This window comes from Blastocystis hominis, assembly GCF_000151665.1.
Source record: "Blastocystis hominis, Singapore isolate B (sub-type 7) whole genome shotgun sequence assembly, scaffold_5".
In the NCBI taxonomy this organism is placed as follows: domain Eukaryota; class Bigyra; order Opalinata; family Blastocystidae; genus Blastocystis; species Blastocystis hominis.
This window is the reverse complement of record NW_013171860.1, coordinates 559,489-578,290: the sequence shown is the minus strand read 5'-3', so window position 1 is coordinate 578,290 and position 18,802 is coordinate 559,489. Positions and strand designations below refer to the sequence as shown.

Genomic DNA, 18,802 nt, shown 5'->3' with positions numbered 1-18,802 from the left:
AATGGATTTCTGTACACTGGGTTGTGTGTTTGTTGAAACAAGTGAAGGAAGGAAGGAGGAGGAGGAGTAATAGTCGGTTGTTATTTCATGATGGTTTGTGATGAGAGAAAACCCGCAATATTGGTACTTAGTGATGTAAAACCATCTGTATGAATATACGCACATCCTTGGAGATAGCAACATACGCACATCCATGGAGATAGTAATATACACACATTTCACTGCTATCCGTCAGACACACACGCCAATTCTACATTCCGTGGCTCCTCTCCCTTGATTCAATTCACAATACCCAAACGTCAATCACTTGTCACATGCTGCATCTCAAACAAACAATGCAAATAAAATTCATAGCCCTCATTACTGATTATGAGCCTTTGTTTTGAACCGCTTGGCTTTGCTTCGCTTTTTCCACTACATCTCATCAACATCTACACACGATTCACCTTATGATGGTTCATCTTTGTCTTTCGTTTCTTCATTACACTTGAAAACTGTGTCCACAGGTCACCGTCCCATAGAGAACGTGGAAATAAACTCCTAGAATTCAAAGCATGTATGGCATAAGTACAGACCAAGCATCGAAGACAACGACAGCGTTGTTATTGCTTTGTAATATATCGGTTGCGTCCTTACCAAAGATAAACATACATTGGATTGCTGTATCGGATTTACCAATCTCAAGGTGAACAAACTCAGGCATTTATGGAACAGCGCCATTCTGTTTTAGCACCTCAACTAGTTCTATAAATCGGCAGAAACAGCAACGAAAAAGGACGGATTTAGTGAAACTTTGGAGAATACATTCGATTCCACAAATCATAACTATTTCTTTATGTTTTCACCCTAGTCTATGATTTCGCTTTTATTTTTGCTACTATTGATTTTTGTCAGGCCGTATTCCAGTATGAAACGCAGTGGAATGTTTTTGTAGCGTCCGCTCTCGAGTGCTCGCCGTCGCTCGTTCCCTACACGATTGATGTGGTCTACAAGGCGAATGCGACTTCCCAGTCCTTGCAGGTGTATAAATATCAAAACGGGTCCTACGCATTCGTAACGTCGATGTATGGGTACAAAAAGGATTTCAGAGTGGATTCAACACAGATATGTGTTGATTCGCATTTATATCAAATCATTTGCACTTCGGCGTATTTCTTGTGCAATTTTTACTCCCTAGACTTTCGGATTCGTGGAAGCAGGGCTCATTCTTCGTTATTAAAGCCTTTGGAAAAACACCCGTGATTCGTGGCACAGTCGATATTGGGAAAATGGCAATCTATTATATGCGTCGTAGAGAGTCATTCTTGTCGAGTTTTATATCTAGCATTTAGCCCGATTTTTCCTTGGAGCTCTTGGAAGTATAACGAGTTCGTTGCGTCTTCAAATTGGATGAGTCTTTCGTACAATGATTCTTCTTGGGATGATGGGGCGGAAAATTCCTTTCTTCCTTTTCTACACGAACGCTATTATCGGAAAGTGGTTGTTCTCGAGCCCTCTGTCCTCTCTACCTATGCATCATTCGAGTGTTTTATCTGCCACCTATTCTCTGTGGAGGTTTTCATCAATGGAATCCACTTTTTGACTCACGAAGTAAGCTCAAATCATGCAAATACATCAATTGAAACTGTGAAGCGAGAAGACCTTCATCGATATTTCCGATCCTCTTCGAATGTCGTAGCCATTCATGTCTATTGTGACTTGAATCAAGCTCTGTGCAATAACATCACGAGCGATCCGTTTACTGCCCATTTTGTCTTCTTTTCTTTTGATGCGCCAACTTCAAATAACATGAAATTGCGATCAGTGCACGATAAGGACTTCTATGCACATCCCTTAGTCAATGCTTTTGATGATAGCAGAGTCTCTGAATGGTGGTTTCGCGGACGTACTGCTGATGTTTTCATCGAGTATACCAATCCTCTGTACGAATAGGTCAGGGCGTCTGATGACTTCTAGAGGGGAGTTTGTGAATGAATACTCCGTTGTCTCGAGTTCGCAAGATCCTTCAACAGACATTTCTTCGTGGGAATTCTATGGATCCAAGAATAATGTCGACTTTGACTTACTCGACTCGCAGACGGATATATCATTCAGCTATCGAAACCAGCGTCTTACATTTCCACTTAATAACTTCCCTCTGAATTATCGGACGTTCCTCTTCAAAATCTGTGTTCATCTCTTGTTTTTCTTGAAACATAGGGAATAACTGTGGAAATTGCCAGCTTTCAACAGTTAGCGAAATTAGTTTGTCTTCTTCACGTGTTATTTCGTACTCGCATTTAACCTATCCTGCCGTAAATATCATCTATTTTCAGTTTGAACGGGTTCACATCGCTCCATTGTCCACTGGCTATTCCCATTTTTCACTGCTTTCACCCATTCCGTCTTCGCTTTCCTTCCATTCTCAAAGTGGAATTCTCAGTGGCCGATTAACAGAGCCTTTTCCTTTGACCAAAATTACAGTGGTTGCAGAAAACATGATTGACCATAGTCAGTCGTCGTTTACATTTCAATTGGAAGGTCGAGGTATGTGAATTGGGGTGATCAGCTTTTACAATGTAGGTTGCGGTGCGAATCATACCATTGTTCTCTTGGAAAAAGTCAATACTCCGTTTTCCCAAATAGAATGTTGGAATATCTCATCTGCATCAAGCAATGTTGAGGAGCAGTGCGGACATCCTTCTTTTGCCTCATCTTCATCCTCTTCGGCACAGAATTCTCTTCAACCTTTATTTTATTGCTTGCCTCTACAGACGTTCCAGTTGTCTACCTTTGTGGATTCCTCTGCTATTCGCTCTTACCAACTCCTGCAGAATCAGAATCCTGGGTTGATTACGGTTAAACTTCCAATCCCTCGCTTCTTTTCCAAGGAAAACGAGTTTCCTTTAGTGGAATCAATGAAGTTTGAAGCGATTGCCGATCTTCCCATTCCTGGAAAGTGCCTCATTAATCCCGTATACAGCATTGATGCAGACACGAAATGGAAAGTGGCCGTGGACGACGAATGTGAATATGGCTGGGAAAAGGAGCTCTTTGACGATAGGGCGTGGAAATCCTATTCTACATCAAATCCGTATATTACGAGGATTGGAAGGGATCTCTTTTGGCGCTCTTGGTTTAATGTGGATGACGTCACCCAAATTACCAATATTGATTTGAAAATACGCCACAAATGTAGATTTGGCGTATGGATCAATGGAGTGCAGATGGTGCGAACGGATGCGCAGAGTAACTTTTCTTGGTCGACAATCACTGTGCATTCTGGAGCTCTTCATAATGGATCCAATCTTATTGCTGTGCAGTTATCAAACCTGAACGATGTGATCCGCACTTCTGAACAGCGTCACGATCAATACTTTCTGTTTAACTTTATTTTACGATTGGCCATGGAGTTGGACTCTTGTTCGCGCCCTATGGATGAGGTGAATGTCTCTGGAGACTCTGTAGCGGGACATGATGCCTCCAATTTGATTAGTAAAAGCATGGTTGACTACTGGAAGTCCGATTTCACCTATGGAAAGGCCATCGTTTCGTTTTCGATGAAAGATAATTCCAAGTACATTATCAATAAGTATTGCATCACATCGTCTTCGGGTTCGCCACTCTATGATCCGATTCGATGGACTCTTTGGTTTCGATTTGATAACAATCAGTGGGATCTGGTGAACAAGCAATCAAAAATCACGTGGACATCGCGTCTACAGACCCAATGTTTTGTTATTCCGAGTGAGAGCAGGTTTACCTCGGCTGTCACATGGAAGGTTGAGCAGCAAGACAGACAGCAATATGTGCAAGCGGCCCGTATTTCGTTCCATGTTGTTAACCTCGATGTCGCTTCCCAGGTTCCTTTTGAATATGAGGATTCCGTACTGAATGTGTTCTTGAACATTCCCATTATTACCATTTGTCCGAAGCATCTCTACTTCGATTCGTTCAAGTCCAACGGGGAGCTTCCTAAGGGACTCATCATTAACAGTGGAACCGGGTGTATCTCCGGGTCTGCGGTTGATGCTTTTGCTTCCACCAATATTACGATTAACGCAGTCAACATGAAGAAAAAGATCGTGTCAACAGTCTGTACCTTCAACTATATCCGTTGCGAATTTCCTTTGAACACACTCCGCGTTGAATTACTGCCGATTCACGACTTCTCATCGAGCTTTTTTACTGATATCGGTATCTTCGATTCATCCTGGAAACTGATCCGCTTCTCCTCGGCAAGCTTGTCGGAGCAGGAACCATTTACGCATTGCCTTCCTGTGGATTCCTATCACTTGATGCTGCTCGACGAAACCTATCAAGGGAGCTTAACGTCCAGCTACTTGGTCTTGCAAAACAGACGAATGATCGCCAAGGGATTCATCAACCCTGGATTCCCACAGATTTGGGTGAACGCGGTCGTTCGTGATGATTGGAACCAAATTACGCCCTGGTATTTTGACTTCTCCGAGCAAATACCCAAGAGCGATTGGTACAAGCAAATCAATCCATCCGTGGAGACGTGGAACACTGCTGTTCCCGGAGAATTCCCCTGGTATTCTGGAATCACCCAGTACTATAAGACAGTTCTAGAGCTTTCGGACATTTCGAATCTCTCCGAAGTTGTGTTTTACCTTACGATCCATGCTGGATTTGTTTTGTATATCAATGGAGAGGAGCATACTCGGTGGAATCTTCCGGATGGAACAGTAACTCATGAAACCTTAGCAACGAACTACTATGTGAACGATATTGAGTATAAGGTGGTGATTCCTTGCCAGTTTTCTTCTTTGGAAGTAGGGAGAAACGTGGTCGCCGTTGAGTTGCACGAGAATCAGAAGCCAGAAAAGGCGCGTCCATCTACTTTCCGCCTTGATATCGCGTTTAGATCCCGTATTACTGCTGCTTTGCTGGATGCAACGGTAATTGATATGAGTGCTACACAGTCGCAGAGCTCGACAGCGTTTATCAAGGAGTTGAATGACGGGAATTATTACACTTGCTTTTATTCTGGACTGGCGACGCATAATCATCAAGTTCACTTCTTTTCGATGAATGGAAATCTCGAGTTTGCGTCTAGCTTCACCCTCTTTTTTGGAGATCAACCTGGAGCCTATCCTCGCGAAATCACATTGTATGGAAGGAAGTTGCAATCGGTGCAGGAGATGGAGACAGCAAAAGCAGGAAGAGAAGTGGCGAATCGAGAATGGGTCAAGCTCTTGGAGTTAACGAGCATTGAAATCTTTTCGATTGGATTCGGAAAGTTTAGGACTTATTCTTTTTACAACGAATTCTCTTTTAATGAGTATCGATTTGTGTTTGGCAACAAGGAAGTCAAGAATGGGTTTGAAATCGCGGAGATTGAATTCCAGAGTCAAAAGATTGCTGGATTCTGCAATATCCAAGAACTCATTCCGGATGCAGCATCGTCCGATTTTACCTCTTATGTGCCTTCCTATAATTGGTATCTGGCTCCTTGCCCTTCTCTCTATCATGGCTCGATTCAACATTTTTGTTATGAAGGAAATTGGACAGAGTCGCGGAATCTCTGTCGTTGTGATGCTCCTTCCGTCTTCTTCTATCCCGTCAATATTTGGCGAATTAATCGGAAGACTGCAGTGTCCATTCTTCCAACAGTGGTGGGCGCGGAACTGGTGTTTATTCCGCATGGCCTGCTGCCTGAAGGGTTGGAACTGGACGAACTCACAGGGGAAATACGTGGCAAAGTGAAAGTGAACTTTCCGCTATTGATTGTGGAGATTGAGGCAGTTAATTTAGAGGGCTCGTTGTCGACCACAATAGGAATTGTTTCGGTGAATAACGAGGAAACAGTGATGGTACTAATAGCAATATCAATGGTGGCTGTGTTGGTCATGTTGTTGGGACTTCTCACGAAGTTACTGCATCAACGCCGAACGAGTGGGCAAGGCGGTCCTAATTCCAAACTCCATGTAGAAGTACTTCCTGAATCATTGCGCTCTTTGATACTTTAGTAGTAGTGGTAGTAGTAGAAGTGGTAGTGGTGGTAGCACCAGCAATAGTAGTAGTAGCAGCAGTAGCAATAATAGTATTTATTGTTATAAGTTTGATTATTGTTGAATAGCAATTTTACACTTGCTTGGTTTGTTAAACAAAGAACAACCATTCAAAATCTATTCAGTTTAGATCATTTCAACAAATGAAATCGGTAGCCATCCCTTCTATCCATCAGTCAACAATACAACGAGACTTACCCGAGCTCCTACAGTACCAAACAGCCATTCTCCGTCTTCCTTCACGATTTGAACCACTTCTCCCTTTTTCACGGTCATTTCCGATCCGTCCAAACCCTCAAAGTCGGCAATCACGATTGCACGCTGACTTCCCACTCCGGTAACGATCTCTCGAGAGTGCGTTTTAAAAGGGCGGCTACCCGATTCACTCTTCTTCTTATCGTTAATCTGCAGGTAGGCTGTGGGCTCCCAGGTTGTCGTTCCATTCATATTTACAAAAGTCCAATCACGACTTGTATTGTACTTCAATACGATCATTTCTGTACCTTTCTTCATTGGCAGCGAATGATACTCCTTATTTCCTTCATAGTCATATAAAGCAACAGCCTAACCATCATGTGAAAGATTAAAAGAATCGTACTGTAACCTGTGGTTCATCCCTTCTCGGTAATTCCGGTTGACGAGAATAAACGACCATTGTGTTTGAATCATTTCGATACGAACTTCGTTGTGAATCCTCTCTTCGAGAGCTTCGTTGTGAATCTTCCCGCCAAGAATCTCGCTGTGAATCTTCCCGCCAAGAATCTCGCTGCAAATCCTCGTCATCTCTTCCTCGATAAGATCCGCGCTGCTGCGAATCCTCGCTTCTTCTTCTTCTATACACGCCAGACATCGAACTGCTCTGCGACTCCTTCTCTGCCTTCAAAGTCTTCACTTCGATGTTCAGCGATTGCAGCTGCTGCTTCTGCTCATCGATTTGCGCCTCCAACTTCCTCTTTGTAGCCTGGAGATTGCTCATTTCCTGCTGCGTGTCCTTCAGCTCTTTCACGACCACGTCACGACGAATCGATGCAGAGTTCAGCTCGCGCTCCAGCTGGCTCACCTACCTCTAAGACCAACAGCATTCATTTTACGCGTCTTGCTTGACTCAGCAAATCGGCGTTGCTACAGAAAACCTATTTCACCAAACCTACCTCCTCTGAAGCTTTGCATTCTCAGCGTGAAGAGAATCGATTTCATCCAATGCATCGTTATACTGCTTCTGCAAATCCGCATATTTCTGCTTCCAATCCGATATGGTATTCTCATATTCCTGTTTGATCTCTGCAGCCAATGGAGAATCACGAATCTCTGTGTACATGTTATTTAACCACTTATTCTCATTACACAAGTCGGTAATTAGCTTGTGTAACTACGTATTGACAAATTGATAATACCTACATTATTGCTACATTCCATCACGCTATTTCGAATGTCTGCAGTGACCGTAGGATAGTCATCGAGCGTTTTCACTTTGGGGGGCTTTGGAGCCCCATCGACTGGCTTCTTCTTTGGTGAATCCTTGGGGGATGGAGTAGAATAATCCGATTTTGCTGAATAACTATCATCAGATACTTCTGAACTATACGAGCTATTCCTAGAATCCTGGATCTCACTCGATGGAGGCCTAAAATTATAGTAAAAAACGGAAATGGTACAATGTTGGGGGAATGAGGGGTTTATAAGACGTGGGTTTGCTATTCCGCTCAAAAGGCACTGTTTTTGATGCTTCCATATCTACTTTCGACTTTGTAGAGTTCGAGCGAGTTACTAACTTCGGTTTCGATAAAAAGCTTAATGAGGAAGTTCCATTCAAGAGATCTTCTTCCAAATTACTCATTTAACAAAAAGCAGCAAAAACTTAAAAAAACTTACTAAAACGCATTCACCTTATCCTGCCTTGTACAATACAATACGCAATATATTTCCGAAACATGGGAATCATTTTCTGCGAGTAATTCAAGGGCTACTTTCGAAACAACTGAACAAAGACTACTCGTCGCAAACAACAGAACAAGCAATTCAAACACGTAAATACGCCACAGTCCGTACAGTTTTCTTGCTGTGGAACGGATCGTCGCGAATCAATCAACTTCCATGTCTCATCATTCAACGTCTCACCCTTTTTATCCTTCATTTCTTCCCGCAAATAACCAATCAGGTCCTGTAATATGTGCTTCCCAGTTCCTCCCATCGAATCACAATAGTGAATTTCTTTCTTATCAATATCAATGTAGCTCATCGTCCAATGAGTCTACAAAAATAATCAACTTACAACGACCCTTTACATTGTTTGTGTTGATGGGAATTATGACTCGGTTATACGAAAAGAGATCAACGTTTTTGGTCCAGCGTCGAACGCTTGCATATCCGTTGGAACTCAGTTTCTTATAAAAGAACGAGTTGAAACAGTAACTCTTGATTCCCTGCGTTTCCGCTTCTTCTTGAGCGAGGTGCACGAAACAGTTGATTATATTGTCATTTAGCCAATTTCCCTCTCTCAATGTATTCAGATCGCGCTGAAATATCTGATATCCGAATTTTACAGAATAAGGGTCTTTACTATTTGAGTATAGCAACCCTTCAACTTCAGAAATCTCATTCTTTGTGAGACTAAGTGCGAGTGGCTCCACTATACTGACCCCCTATACAATATTATTATTATACAAATTCGTGGTACATGCTGAATATGAACATTTTCTAAAGAGATCTTCTATAATAACAAAAAACAATAGGACTGCATACATAACGATTTTGAATCCGTTCAGAACATTCACTATACTGAGCCGATGTACATTTTTGAATATCGTCGAGTGCTGACAACATAAAGGCATAGTCATTAACGGGTGTAGACATAGGCTCCTCCACCTAGAGCACATGCGTAAAATTGCTATGAAATACGGTTTCGGCGAGATTAGCATATTCCTTTTCTTGATGCGTCTTGCTTTCCGCTAGAAGCTCTCTTATGTCATTACAACGCTTCTCTGTTTTGTCTTTAGGATGAATCGAATACATCAAGAATATAGTGAACGAGCATTTACCTTCTAAAAGTGTATAAGTGTTATGACCTATAAAAAATAAATCGGAATATTGCTGTATCTTGCCAAAGATCCTTCCCTTGTCAAGAGGCAGACAAGTCAAATAACACTCTCTTCGGTGAAATGTCTTTTGAAGATTCATATTTTTATTTGTTATGTGGGCATTCTTCATGATTCTTGATTTATTTTGACCCGGCATATTTGGCGGGAAGGAACTGACTACAAAAACTGAGGGAGAGCACTCGATCTATTTCTCTGTTTCCTTTCCTCATTTATTGGTTTTCTTAGCAACATGGAGAGAAGAGAGAAGGAGAAGACCTCGCCTGGTAAAACTGTGGAGTCCGAAGGATGTTCTACAGGGTTTTCTCCTCCATTCTTGAACAAAAAGGTAAGCTAGCCAGTAGCTCTGTTATTGGAATAGAGGACCTCCGTGAAGCGGATTGCAGCGGATGGGGGTCCAGAAACGCTCCCACTAAAGAGATCCCGAATCTTGGTTCCTTCGCCCGTTTCAACAGTCTCTGACAATTCTAGAATCGAGGAGGATCTATATTCTTGCATGGAATGGGTAAAGAAGAGAGAGAGGCGTGTGGTTGGATTGCTTTCTTGCGCCCTTTCTGCCGGCTACTCTCCTCGTAACAGAGCAATCTTAGTACATTGGATGAGCGAATTCTGTTTCGACCATCACCTCCATCGCGAGACGTTTCACCTAGCAGTGAATATTCTGGACCGTTTTATGAGCAGTCCAGGGGTGGAACGTTTGCATCGTGGTGATCTGCAACTCCTGGGCGTCGTCGCGTTGGACCTATCGATCAAATATGCAGTACGCGAGCTTGTGTCCGCTTATCATGTAGGAACCTGTCAAGGCAAGTCCTCGTCTACTACTCAAATTATCGGGAATCACGAAGGAGGAGACAATTTCGCGTGTGACTCAGCTCGAGCGCTTGTTTTTGGAGAGTTTGGAGTGGAAGATCGCGACAGTTACGCTCGTCGCCGTCATTTGGCGGCTGGGAAACATCGTGAAGCAGCTGCTGAGTGAGTCACTGGAGACAGTCGTTCTACGCTGTTTTTACCTCTGTGATTTTTTAATCCTGCATCCCTCCTTTTACGATTATTCCTTATTTGACTTGGCAGTGAATGTTCTCAGAACCGTGTCCACACCGACCCTTCTGCAGAACAGCAATCTGCTTTGTCGTGTGTGGGTCGAGGAAGCTTGGAAGAAGATTTGTGACTGCAAATCGAAGGACGAGCACCCTTCTGTTTCGCTGCAGAGCTTTCATCCTTACTTCCTCTCTCACTTGTCAATCTAGTAGCTTTGTATCCTATTTTCGTGTTTGGTTCAAACAATGCAGCTAGTTAGTTATCTATGTATCTATGTATCTATGCATCTATGTTTCTTTCACCTGACTTCGCTTGTAGTGATCAATTGTAAAAACTTCGTAAGCCTGGTTCCTCTTGCCTTGGACCAGTTCGCTCAGTCTCTTCGCTTCCATTTGGATGAAATTCGACTTGAACTCTTCCAAATCTTCAATCCACAGATCCTTGCTCTCCTTGCTATTCAGCACTTCCTTCTTCTCTTTCGTTTCCTTCATTTCCGTATCCAGCTGCTTCCGCTTTTCCTCCGTCAAACCGTTCAGAGGCAGATTGAGCAAATAATCGTATGTCGAGGTTTCTCCGTCACTACCAATCTTCATCAATCCCAACGCCTCCATATCGGAAATAACCTTCTTGATTGGTCTGTCATGGAGTACCAGACTTCCGTCAACTACGTGCTGAATAAAGTTCGACTTATTCTCTAGCAGCTTGCACTTCTTGTCCAGCTGCTTCATCAGATTCTCTCGTCTTTGCTGATAGAAGGGCAGTCGGAACTCGATAAACTCCTCCATTATCTCGTTGGCGTCTTTATAGTGGTGGATATGTCCCTTCGAGTTAAACAAGATGAAGTTCGATGTCGTCAGCGATCCTATGAGTCGCAAATCTTTCATGAGTTTCTCTCTGTTTTCCTTCAACTCTGCTGCTTTCTCTTTCTTTACTGTCACCGTAAACATCACTTCCGTATCTGTGTGGTTCTCTCTGAACCCCGTTACCACATCGCCCTGCTCAACCAAGTCGCACAAAAACTGCTTGTAGTCCTGCGTCCAGCGACCCACAGGAAGCTCGGTAATTGCCAGCGTGTTCTCATCGATCCACGACACATTGCCGCACACCTGGTACCCGTTCTCTTTCTTCAGAATCTGCCCAACAAAGCCTCGGTACCACGGATACAGAGGACGATTTGATCGCGTTCCTCGTAGCTGCGCAATCAAAGCATCTGCCACCTCGATGGGGTTATGGTTGCACACATTCGTGCTCCATCCAGTCCCAATCCCCACGGCTCCATTCACAAGTACCGTAGGGAGAATTGGAAGATAATACGAGGGCTCGATGTGAACTCCTTCCTCTTCCTGGGAAGGCAGCAAAGCGGAATCTTCTTCTCGGAACACATGCTTCGTAATCGGGTGGAGATACGTGTAAATATATCGAGGCGAAGCCGAATCTTTCCCGCCCATCAGCCGCGTTCCAAACTGGCCATTCGGGACTAAAAAGTTCATATTGTTCGATCCAACAAAGTCTTGCGCCATGGAAATGATCGTCTGGTTGAGTGATTGCTCTCCGTGATGATATAGCACCGATTCCGAAATGTATCTACACTTCACAGACGAACAGAAACACTACCCCGAAAGCTGAACCACCTTGATCTCTTTTGTGAGATTCCGTTGGATGCAGCCATGCAGAACTTTTCGCTGCGATGGCTTCAGACCATCAATCATACTCGGAATCGATCGAATGCAGTCCTGACGCGAAAACTGGATCAACTCCTTGTTGATGAAATCATAAATCGACACAGGACTCTTTTCTACACATCAGCACAAACTCTCAAAACGAACCATAGTCGATATACGACTCGGGGTCAAAACCATCAATCCACTCTTTCCGTTCTTCACATCGCGACCGTTTGAAGCACATGTCGATCAAATTGCTCTCCGATGAGGTCAGTGGAGCGAAGGGAAGGACGTGTCGATCAAGGTTGCTGAAATACTCCTTGCCTTCTTTCGCGGTCGAAGTACCTAGACCCTTGTAATATCTACGCGCATCAGCACAGACACGGAAGTCCAAAATACTTGATTTTCCAGCTCTTCAAGTCTTTCTCTTTGTTCGACCAGTCTTGGAACTCCTTCACCGTGAAAAACGTGTGCTCTTCCTTCTTTCGGGTCACTTTCACGATCGGCGTGATGAACTGGGAAACAAAATCGAGCTTCAACAACGACGGCCAGAAGGTTTCGAACAAATTGAGAACCAGGCCCTTGATGTGAGAGCCATCATAATCTTGATCGGTCATGATCAGCAAATGGCCATAGCGAAGAGAACTTGTGTCCTTGTATTCCTTTCCATATCTATACAATCACATTCAAAGCCCCAATCCCGACTTCAACCCGAGAATGCGGACCAAGTTCTGGATTTCTTCGTTTTCGCTGCACTGCTTTTCGGTGGCATCGCGAACATTCATCACCTTCCCCTTCAGAGGAAAGACTCCATAGTTGTCACGACCCACAACGCCCAATCCGCCCACAGCGAGCGCTTTTGCCGAATCTCCCTCTGTGATGATCAGAGTCGCTTGGCCCGATTTCTTCGTTCCTGCGTTATTGGCATCATCCAACTTGGGAATATTGAGTAACTATTCATCAGCATTGATTCCATCAAAACTCACTCGATTCACTTTTGTACCGCTACTCTTCTTTAGCGTTTGAATATCCTTCAAATGCATGCTTGTGGACACGAGATCCACGATCCCTGATCGCTCGATTTTCGAAAGGAAGGAAGGAGAGAGCTCGGGAAGCGATCCAAAGTCCTACGATTCACCGCCATTTGCACAAATCACCTTGCTATTCGTCGTCAAACACTCCTTCGTCTGCGAATCGAACGTCGGATTCTCGATCAGACAGTTGCAGAACACACAGAGATGCTGTCGAATCAAGGACGGCTTCACTGAACGCTTCAAACGACGCTCGATTGCCGGCTGAAGCTGCGCTACGATGTGATCCGTCAGATACGTCAAGTGTTTTCCGCCGCGATTCGTAAACACGCCATTCACGAAACTCATCTTTCCATTCAATGAGAAAAAATAGGATCCTACGCTAAATGGAGTGATTCCTGTGATTGGTGTGGGAATCACCGCAAACTGCCAGCGAGGCGATGCTCCATACGCCATTTGGATATCGATGTGCTGCAGAGCGTCGTTGTTTTGCTCCACAAAGTCGGTGTTTTGCAACGTTCTCTGACGGTCAGCACGACAAAACAATAAACACTTCAAACAGTTTCACATAATCGTTAAAGCTCCGCACATTGAGCTTTTCTCCATTCCAATACACTTTCACAGAATCATCCGTTACTCCCGCCACATCATACACACGACGCTTCATGATTGCGATCGTATCATCATCCAACTCCTTCATTCCAAACCGCGCCAAGTCCGGTTTAAACACGATTTCGGTATACTGTTTGCTCCGTGTGGCTTTGGTCACTTTCGGCTTTTCCTCTTCGGTCATATTGTTTCGGAACACCTCGCATAAAGTACGCACTCAGCACTTCCTTACTTGAATAAATCGCTTCTCGTTTGACACCGTCTCCACGCGGAATTCGGTGCTGTAAATGTTTGTTAGCTTCGCTCCAAATCCATTTCGGCCGCCAGTCACTACGAATAAGGATTCTTGTTCTGGAATGTACCTTTCTTACTGTTGTCGTCGAAGTTCGTGCCGGAGAGCAGCTGCCCAAAGATCATGGAGGGGATGTAGACATTGTATTCGGGATGAATAGCCACAGGAATGCCATCACCATCATTATAGATTGAGATCGTATTTGTCTTCTTATCGACGGACACCTTTATCGTGGTCATCTCCGGACATCGCTGCTTGTTATCCACGGCATTCACAAGAATCTCATCAAATATCTTGATTAACCCTGGATTCTAATTTGGAGAAAAATGTTTCAAGAATACATAATTCACACTTCTGTATTGCATCGATTTCGAAGTTTCATCAAACAGCCACATCTTTTGGGTAATGTTCTGAACAGACCCGACTAGTTTCCTCAATCTCTTCTCTTTCCCTACTGTAGGTATCTGGACGTTTCAGAATATGATCACGTTGAGAGAGTTTCTGATAGACATCTCCGATCTTTTCACTTTCTTCGGTAATTGGCGTCTTACCAGTCGAAAAATCCATTCGAAATGGCTGAAATATCGGTAGTGATGTACACAGTCGCTTCTATGCCTAAGTCTTCACGAGCCTGCATTACCTTGAGCAAAGCACTACAGGGTTTTCCTCTGCAAAGGAGGACACGTCGCGCATTACAGAGTGCTTTGGAAACGAACATTTTAGAATTGTTTATGTTTTGTGCAAGATAGTAGAGAACTTTGATGATTACGAATGAAGCAGTCTGAAAAGATTGTATACTATGGTATTTGTGTTATGGCGAAAAATGTTGTGTAACACCCTGCTATTTTCTTCCTATTTGTATTATGATATGTGTAACGAGTTGGAAACACTTTCCAAATCCTATTTATAATACTGACTCTATCTATTAGTATCAATATAGTCGCGCGTTTGCTTTTTAAGTCCAATCTGTCCTTCCCTATATATATAAATATATATGTATGTCTACCACTCACTCCTCACTTTAATTCAAAAGAAACAAGAAACAAAAAGAAACTCTGCTTTACACAAACTACAAGACAACACAAGAACAGCTCTGTCTGTGAATTCGCTTCAAGGCTTGCTTCAAAACTCCCTTCTCCTCCTTGCTCAGCGTTTCCGACGTGGACATCAGAGTGTTCAAGCATTCCACCGCGAGATCCAAATCCTCCCCGTCGTCCAATTCCCATTCCGGTAGTTCCAAAATCTCCCCAGCAATCTGTAAAACTTCGTTTTCAAAATAAATATTCTCGGAGATCATTTCGTATCCCAGCGAAATCGCCCGAATCAGCGAGTCCGGAACATCTACGCTCGCACCCTTCCCCTTTTTTCTCCTACTGATGAAACTAAACTTCTCCATCATTCGGATCACAAACTTATCGAAGCTCTTATTCTGCTCTCTTCGCTCTCGAATGAACTCCAAAAAGCTCTCAAAGCCCTGCTCGATGAAGCTTGCGTAGAGCTCGTCTACACGCTCACACACCAATTGAATCTCCTCACAAGTAACCAGCGATCGCGTGCAAAAATCGAAGATGGTTTCTTCGTATTTCTTCGCCTCGTGTTTTGACAGCAATTTCATCATGTCAGGAAGCAGGAAGGACGCGATTCGCTCAATATCGCTTCGATCTAGTCCTCACGCTCCGCACTCGCTTCTACAGGCCTCGATGATGTGCTGCACCGCAGCCGTGAGCTGTGCCACTTGATCGTCTCGCTCGATCGCCATGGAATAAGCCAAGCAGTGAATCACAGCCTCTAAAAGATTCGTTTCAAAGAGGTAGGAACGTCGGATCTGCACTACACGGCTCAAAGAAAAAAACAAACACGCTACGATCAGGCAACTCTTTGCTGGTGGAATACAAGTCCTCCACAATTAATAGGAAAAACGACAACCAATCATTGTAATCGGGTGAATTGGATAGAATTTCTGGAATTCCAGAATTCTGAATATAGAAAACTATAAAGTTAACGGCCTGGCAATTCAGGGATCCGTCAAAATGAAGAGCCAGTCGGTTGGATCGTATTGCAGAGAGAAGGCTGTTATAGTAGAGAGCGACGGAGTGGCAGAACTGCGACCAGTTCAGAACCTCGGTGCTGTCTCGATTGCCATGAAGGATTTGCAAAATCGCCTCGTCTACAACGGGAATCATCTCGTTCAGCATCGTTGTGATCGCTACACGTCAGCCGTTCGCACCTAAAACCCACAATGCTGCGCCAGAACCGACAAGATCCCGAGCATCCGATCGCGAGGGATCGGATGGCCGCCGTCCGTTCGCCACACGCTTTCAAACAAAACGAGCAGTCGCTCCGCGTTCGGACTCGACGAGAACGAGGACTTCCGCGGGTCGAAGACTTCCCCGTCGTTCAGATAGGGAAGGAAAATATCGGGGTTCTGAATCAGCGAGGCACGCAGCGCTTCGGCTGCACTTCACTCCTTCTCCTTGAGTCCTTACCATTCGCCAGCTGCGTCAACACGAACAGAAACACGTTTCGAAGATAAGGATCGGTGAATTGACGTGTCAGCGAGATGATAACCGTCATAAAATCTTGCGACTCGATCACTGGACTCAGCAGATTCCCTACGACTCACCTCCCTATTCCACAATCCCACAGTTCTCCGAGCAAAGAATCGCGAGAACCGTCGCGAAATAGGGAGTGATCTCCTCGTGCTGATTGAACACATTCAGACATCGCACCGTCGGCACGATCAGCGTCGCAGCGTATCGCGTTCGCGACGATTTGTCCTGGATCATCGTCAGCAACGCGTTCTTGTGAATGATCGCCAGCACGATCTCCGCGTCGTCGAAGTAGTGCTCCAAAATATACCCGATCGACAGCGCGTCGTTCATCGTCTCCAGCAGCCCCATCGCGATCGGGTGAAATGCCTGCTCCAGCTCGGGATAGCGGTTGAGGAAGAGCTTGTCGGGCGTGAGCGCGTTCTTGAACTCGAGCGTGGGGTCCTTCGTGTGCATCGCCACCAAAACGGTCAGCAGCTGCTGGAGACTGGAAGCCATTTCGTCCGGAATGGTGCCGATCAGAAAGAGAACCGAGTACAGCTGGTAGAACAGCGTGTTGATCCACGAAGAGCGCCCAATCGCCTCCTCGTCTACCCCTCAACCATGCCCTTCGACCCCACTCCGCGCGTACAACTGCGCGATCAGGTCCACGCAGTACGGCGTTCCCTCGTACGCGTTCTTGCTCAGACTGAACATCAGGCCCGCCATCACGTGCCGGATCGCTTCGGGCAGCGTCGGGAGCTCCGCGGCGTCTGCACTCACAGCCCCCTTCCATCGCTACTCTCGAACAGCCGGCACAGAATCTTCGCCAGCAGCGTGATCAGCGCGGCGTCCTTGCAGCCCGCGATCCATCGGTAGATGTCCCCGATGCACGCCACGAACTCCTTCGGCGCCAGCAGCCCGCGGGCGAAGCACTCCAGCAGCCACTTGGCGCAGTGCAGCAGCTGCGAATTGCTCCTCGCCTTCTCGCGAACCAGCGATCGGAACTCCTGGTCGATCGCCTGCGGCTCTCTACGCGTCAGTTCCGCTCGCGATCGACACAGTTTCTGGACTTCTTCCTCCGTGGTCATGAAGAGAAACGTCGTGGTCGCGATGCCGTAGAAGCTCACGAGCTTCTCGTCCTCCATCTCCGACCCGTTGTAATAAAGCCGCGTGTTGAGCGCGCTGAGGCTGTACAAGTCCTGCCCGTCATCGAAAAGCCGCGCAGCACTACCAAACAGAACTGCTTCAACTGCGACACGGTCACGTCCTGCGTCAGAACGAGTCTTCTTCGCAGCTTTTTGTGCTGGATCATGAGGCCGAGATTAGAGTAGCGGTTGTAGACCTTCGCTACGATCTGGCTGTCGCGGACCTTCAAAAAGGAAAGCAGGGAGAGCGAGGGGCTGATGAGTTCGCCGCGGTTGTACAGAGAAACAGTGTCCGTTGGGCTGAGCTGAATGTGCCGGTTCTACGGAATAGGATTCCACCCCGAGTTTTAACAGAAATCAGCGCAGAGATGAGAAAATCAACGGTGGCCGTCAGGTTGGATGCGATATCCCAAAAAATCGGAACGGAGTCGCCGCTTGGAAGCTGAATCAGAATCCGAATGGAGCAAAACAAGGATGCAGTGCTCAGATCGATGGCCTGAATGGGGGTGGTGTCGTCGAGTGGATCGCTGTTGTTTAAAAGATAGGGGTAATTGGGAGCGATGCAGAGAGATGTCTAAAAAAACTGAATTTAAGGCTAAGACGAATACGGCGATGAGCTCTTTCAAATCGCGAACTGTTTTATTCTTGAGGATAGAGTAGGTTTTCTCGTTGCCCGTTGGTAGAGTCACTTTGACATCAACTACGACAATTTCGAGAGTAATGATATCGGTGTTTGATATGGGGTATTCACCGATCGATTTCGTCTTGTCATCGATGATGAAGTCGTCACAACGCATCTGAAATGCTATGTTGCGCAGAAACGGCAACTTCTACGAATCAACGAGCAAACTCGATTTCATACATTCGAGACCAGTACCTCCACATCGCTGATCGATAAATCTACATTAATCTCCGGCTTGATGAACTTTCCATTCCAATTGAACGTATAGATTTGCTTTTTTGTTGCTATGCTGTACTGAAAGGTATCTCCATCCTGAAGGCCCGTTTCTTGAATTCCCAAGTCGTCACTCACGGAAGAACCATTAACATAGATGGAAATACGACTAGCATCACGGTTAACATGTTGCTAAACATTGTATCAAAAAAGAATAGAATACTGCCAGAAAACTGCGTAGATCAGCAACGCTTGAGTTTTCATCGATGTTGATACTTATGTCTTCTGAGCCACCCTGCCTTAGTGTTGCTTTCAAAATCATTTCAAAAATTGGCCGTGATGTAGAAAAATAAGTGATAACTGATCAAAACCATCACGGTTGTCATGTTTCGAAATTCAAGTTTTTGCTGTGCCAACATTTGCTCTAATTGTGTTTTGGGTGATTCATCAAACAACCAGAATACGAAGTTTCACTAATTCCTTCCCTCTCT

General features: G+C 45.0%; 8 protein-coding genes; 2 read left to right on the top strand and 6 right to left on the bottom strand.

Moving 5' to 3' along the window:
- Nucleotide 1: 1 nt before the first annotated feature.
- GSBLH_T00004055001 (uncharacterized protein) lies at nucleotides 2–70 on the top strand (the record flags this gene model as incomplete). Its single annotated transcript, XM_013042895.1, has 1 exon — nucleotides 2–70. One exon carries the CDS (start codon nucleotides 2–4, stop codon nucleotides 68–70), a length of 69 nt encoding a protein of 22 aa, XP_012898349.1.
- A 269-nt stretch (nucleotides 71–339) lies between these two features.
- On the bottom strand, nucleotides 340–540 carry GSBLH_T00004054001 (uncharacterized protein). XM_013042894.1 has 2 exons: nucleotides 447–540; nucleotides 340–414 (listed from the first exon to the last, which is right to left on the bottom strand). Exons 1-2 carry the CDS (start codon nucleotides 480–482, stop codon nucleotides 361–363), a joined length of 90 nt encoding a protein of 29 aa, XP_012898348.1. The 5' UTR covers nucleotides 483–540; the 3' UTR covers nucleotides 340–360.
- A 5,668-nt stretch (nucleotides 541–6,208) lies between these two features.
- Nucleotides 6,209–6,589, bottom strand: GSBLH_T00007171001 (uncharacterized protein; the record flags this gene model as incomplete). Its single annotated transcript, XM_013042893.1, is given in 3 exon segments — nucleotides 6,209–6,220; nucleotides 6,225–6,578; nucleotides 6,584–6,589. Coding segments are annotated over 3 exon segments (372 nt in total).
- An 8-nt stretch (nucleotides 6,590–6,597) lies between these two features.
- GSBLH_T00004053001 (uncharacterized protein) lies at nucleotides 6,598–7,860 on the bottom strand (the record flags this gene model as incomplete). XM_013042892.1 has 5 exons in its annotated part: nucleotides 7,670–7,860; nucleotides 7,413–7,638; nucleotides 7,166–7,383; nucleotides 7,106–7,136; nucleotides 6,598–7,074 (listed from the first exon to the last, which is right to left on the bottom strand). The coding sequence occupies exons 1-5, from the start codon at nucleotides 7,744–7,746 to the stop codon at nucleotides 6,598–6,600; spliced, it is 1,029 nt and encodes a 342-aa protein (XP_012898346.1). The 5' UTR covers nucleotides 7,747–7,860.
- Nucleotides 7,861–7,977: 117 nt separating this feature from the next.
- GSBLH_T00006757001 (uncharacterized protein) lies at nucleotides 7,978–9,248 on the bottom strand (the record flags this gene model as incomplete). Its single annotated transcript, XM_013042891.1, has 6 exons — nucleotides 7,978–8,003; nucleotides 8,064–8,265; nucleotides 8,300–8,656; nucleotides 8,692–8,724; nucleotides 8,757–8,879; nucleotides 8,913–9,248. The coding sequence occupies 6 exons, from the start codon at nucleotides 9,246–9,248 to the stop codon at nucleotides 7,978–7,980; spliced, it is 1,077 nt and encodes a 358-aa protein (XP_012898345.1).
- A 935-nt stretch (nucleotides 9,249–10,183) lies between these two features.
- GSBLH_T00004052001 (uncharacterized protein) lies at nucleotides 10,184–10,402 on the top strand (the record flags this gene model as incomplete). The annotated part of the gene is made up of 1 exon (XM_013042890.1): nucleotides 10,184–10,402. One exon carries the CDS (start codon nucleotides 10,184–10,186, stop codon nucleotides 10,400–10,402), a length of 219 nt encoding a protein of 72 aa, XP_012898344.1.
- A 32-nt stretch (nucleotides 10,403–10,434) lies between these two features.
- Nucleotides 10,435–14,307, bottom strand: GSBLH_T00004051001 (uncharacterized protein; the record flags this gene model as incomplete). Its single annotated transcript, XM_013042889.1, has 12 exons — nucleotides 10,435–11,731; nucleotides 11,762–11,942; nucleotides 11,974–12,170; nucleotides 12,208–12,480; nucleotides 12,514–12,761; nucleotides 12,795–12,935; nucleotides 12,966–13,361; nucleotides 13,393–13,647; nucleotides 13,681–13,778; nucleotides 13,811–14,051; nucleotides 14,082–14,164; nucleotides 14,196–14,307. 12 exons carry the CDS (start codon nucleotides 14,305–14,307, stop codon nucleotides 10,435–10,437), a joined length of 3,522 nt encoding a protein of 1,173 aa, XP_012898343.1.
- Nucleotides 14,308–14,756: 449 nt separating this feature from the next.
- On the bottom strand, nucleotides 14,757–14,966 carry GSBLH_T00004050001 (uncharacterized protein; the record flags this gene model as incomplete). The annotated part of the gene is made up of 1 exon (XM_013042888.1): nucleotides 14,757–14,966. The coding sequence occupies one exon, from the start codon at nucleotides 14,964–14,966 to the stop codon at nucleotides 14,757–14,759; it is 210 nt and encodes a 69-aa protein (XP_012898342.1).
- Nucleotides 14,967–18,802: the final 3,836 nt, after the last annotated feature.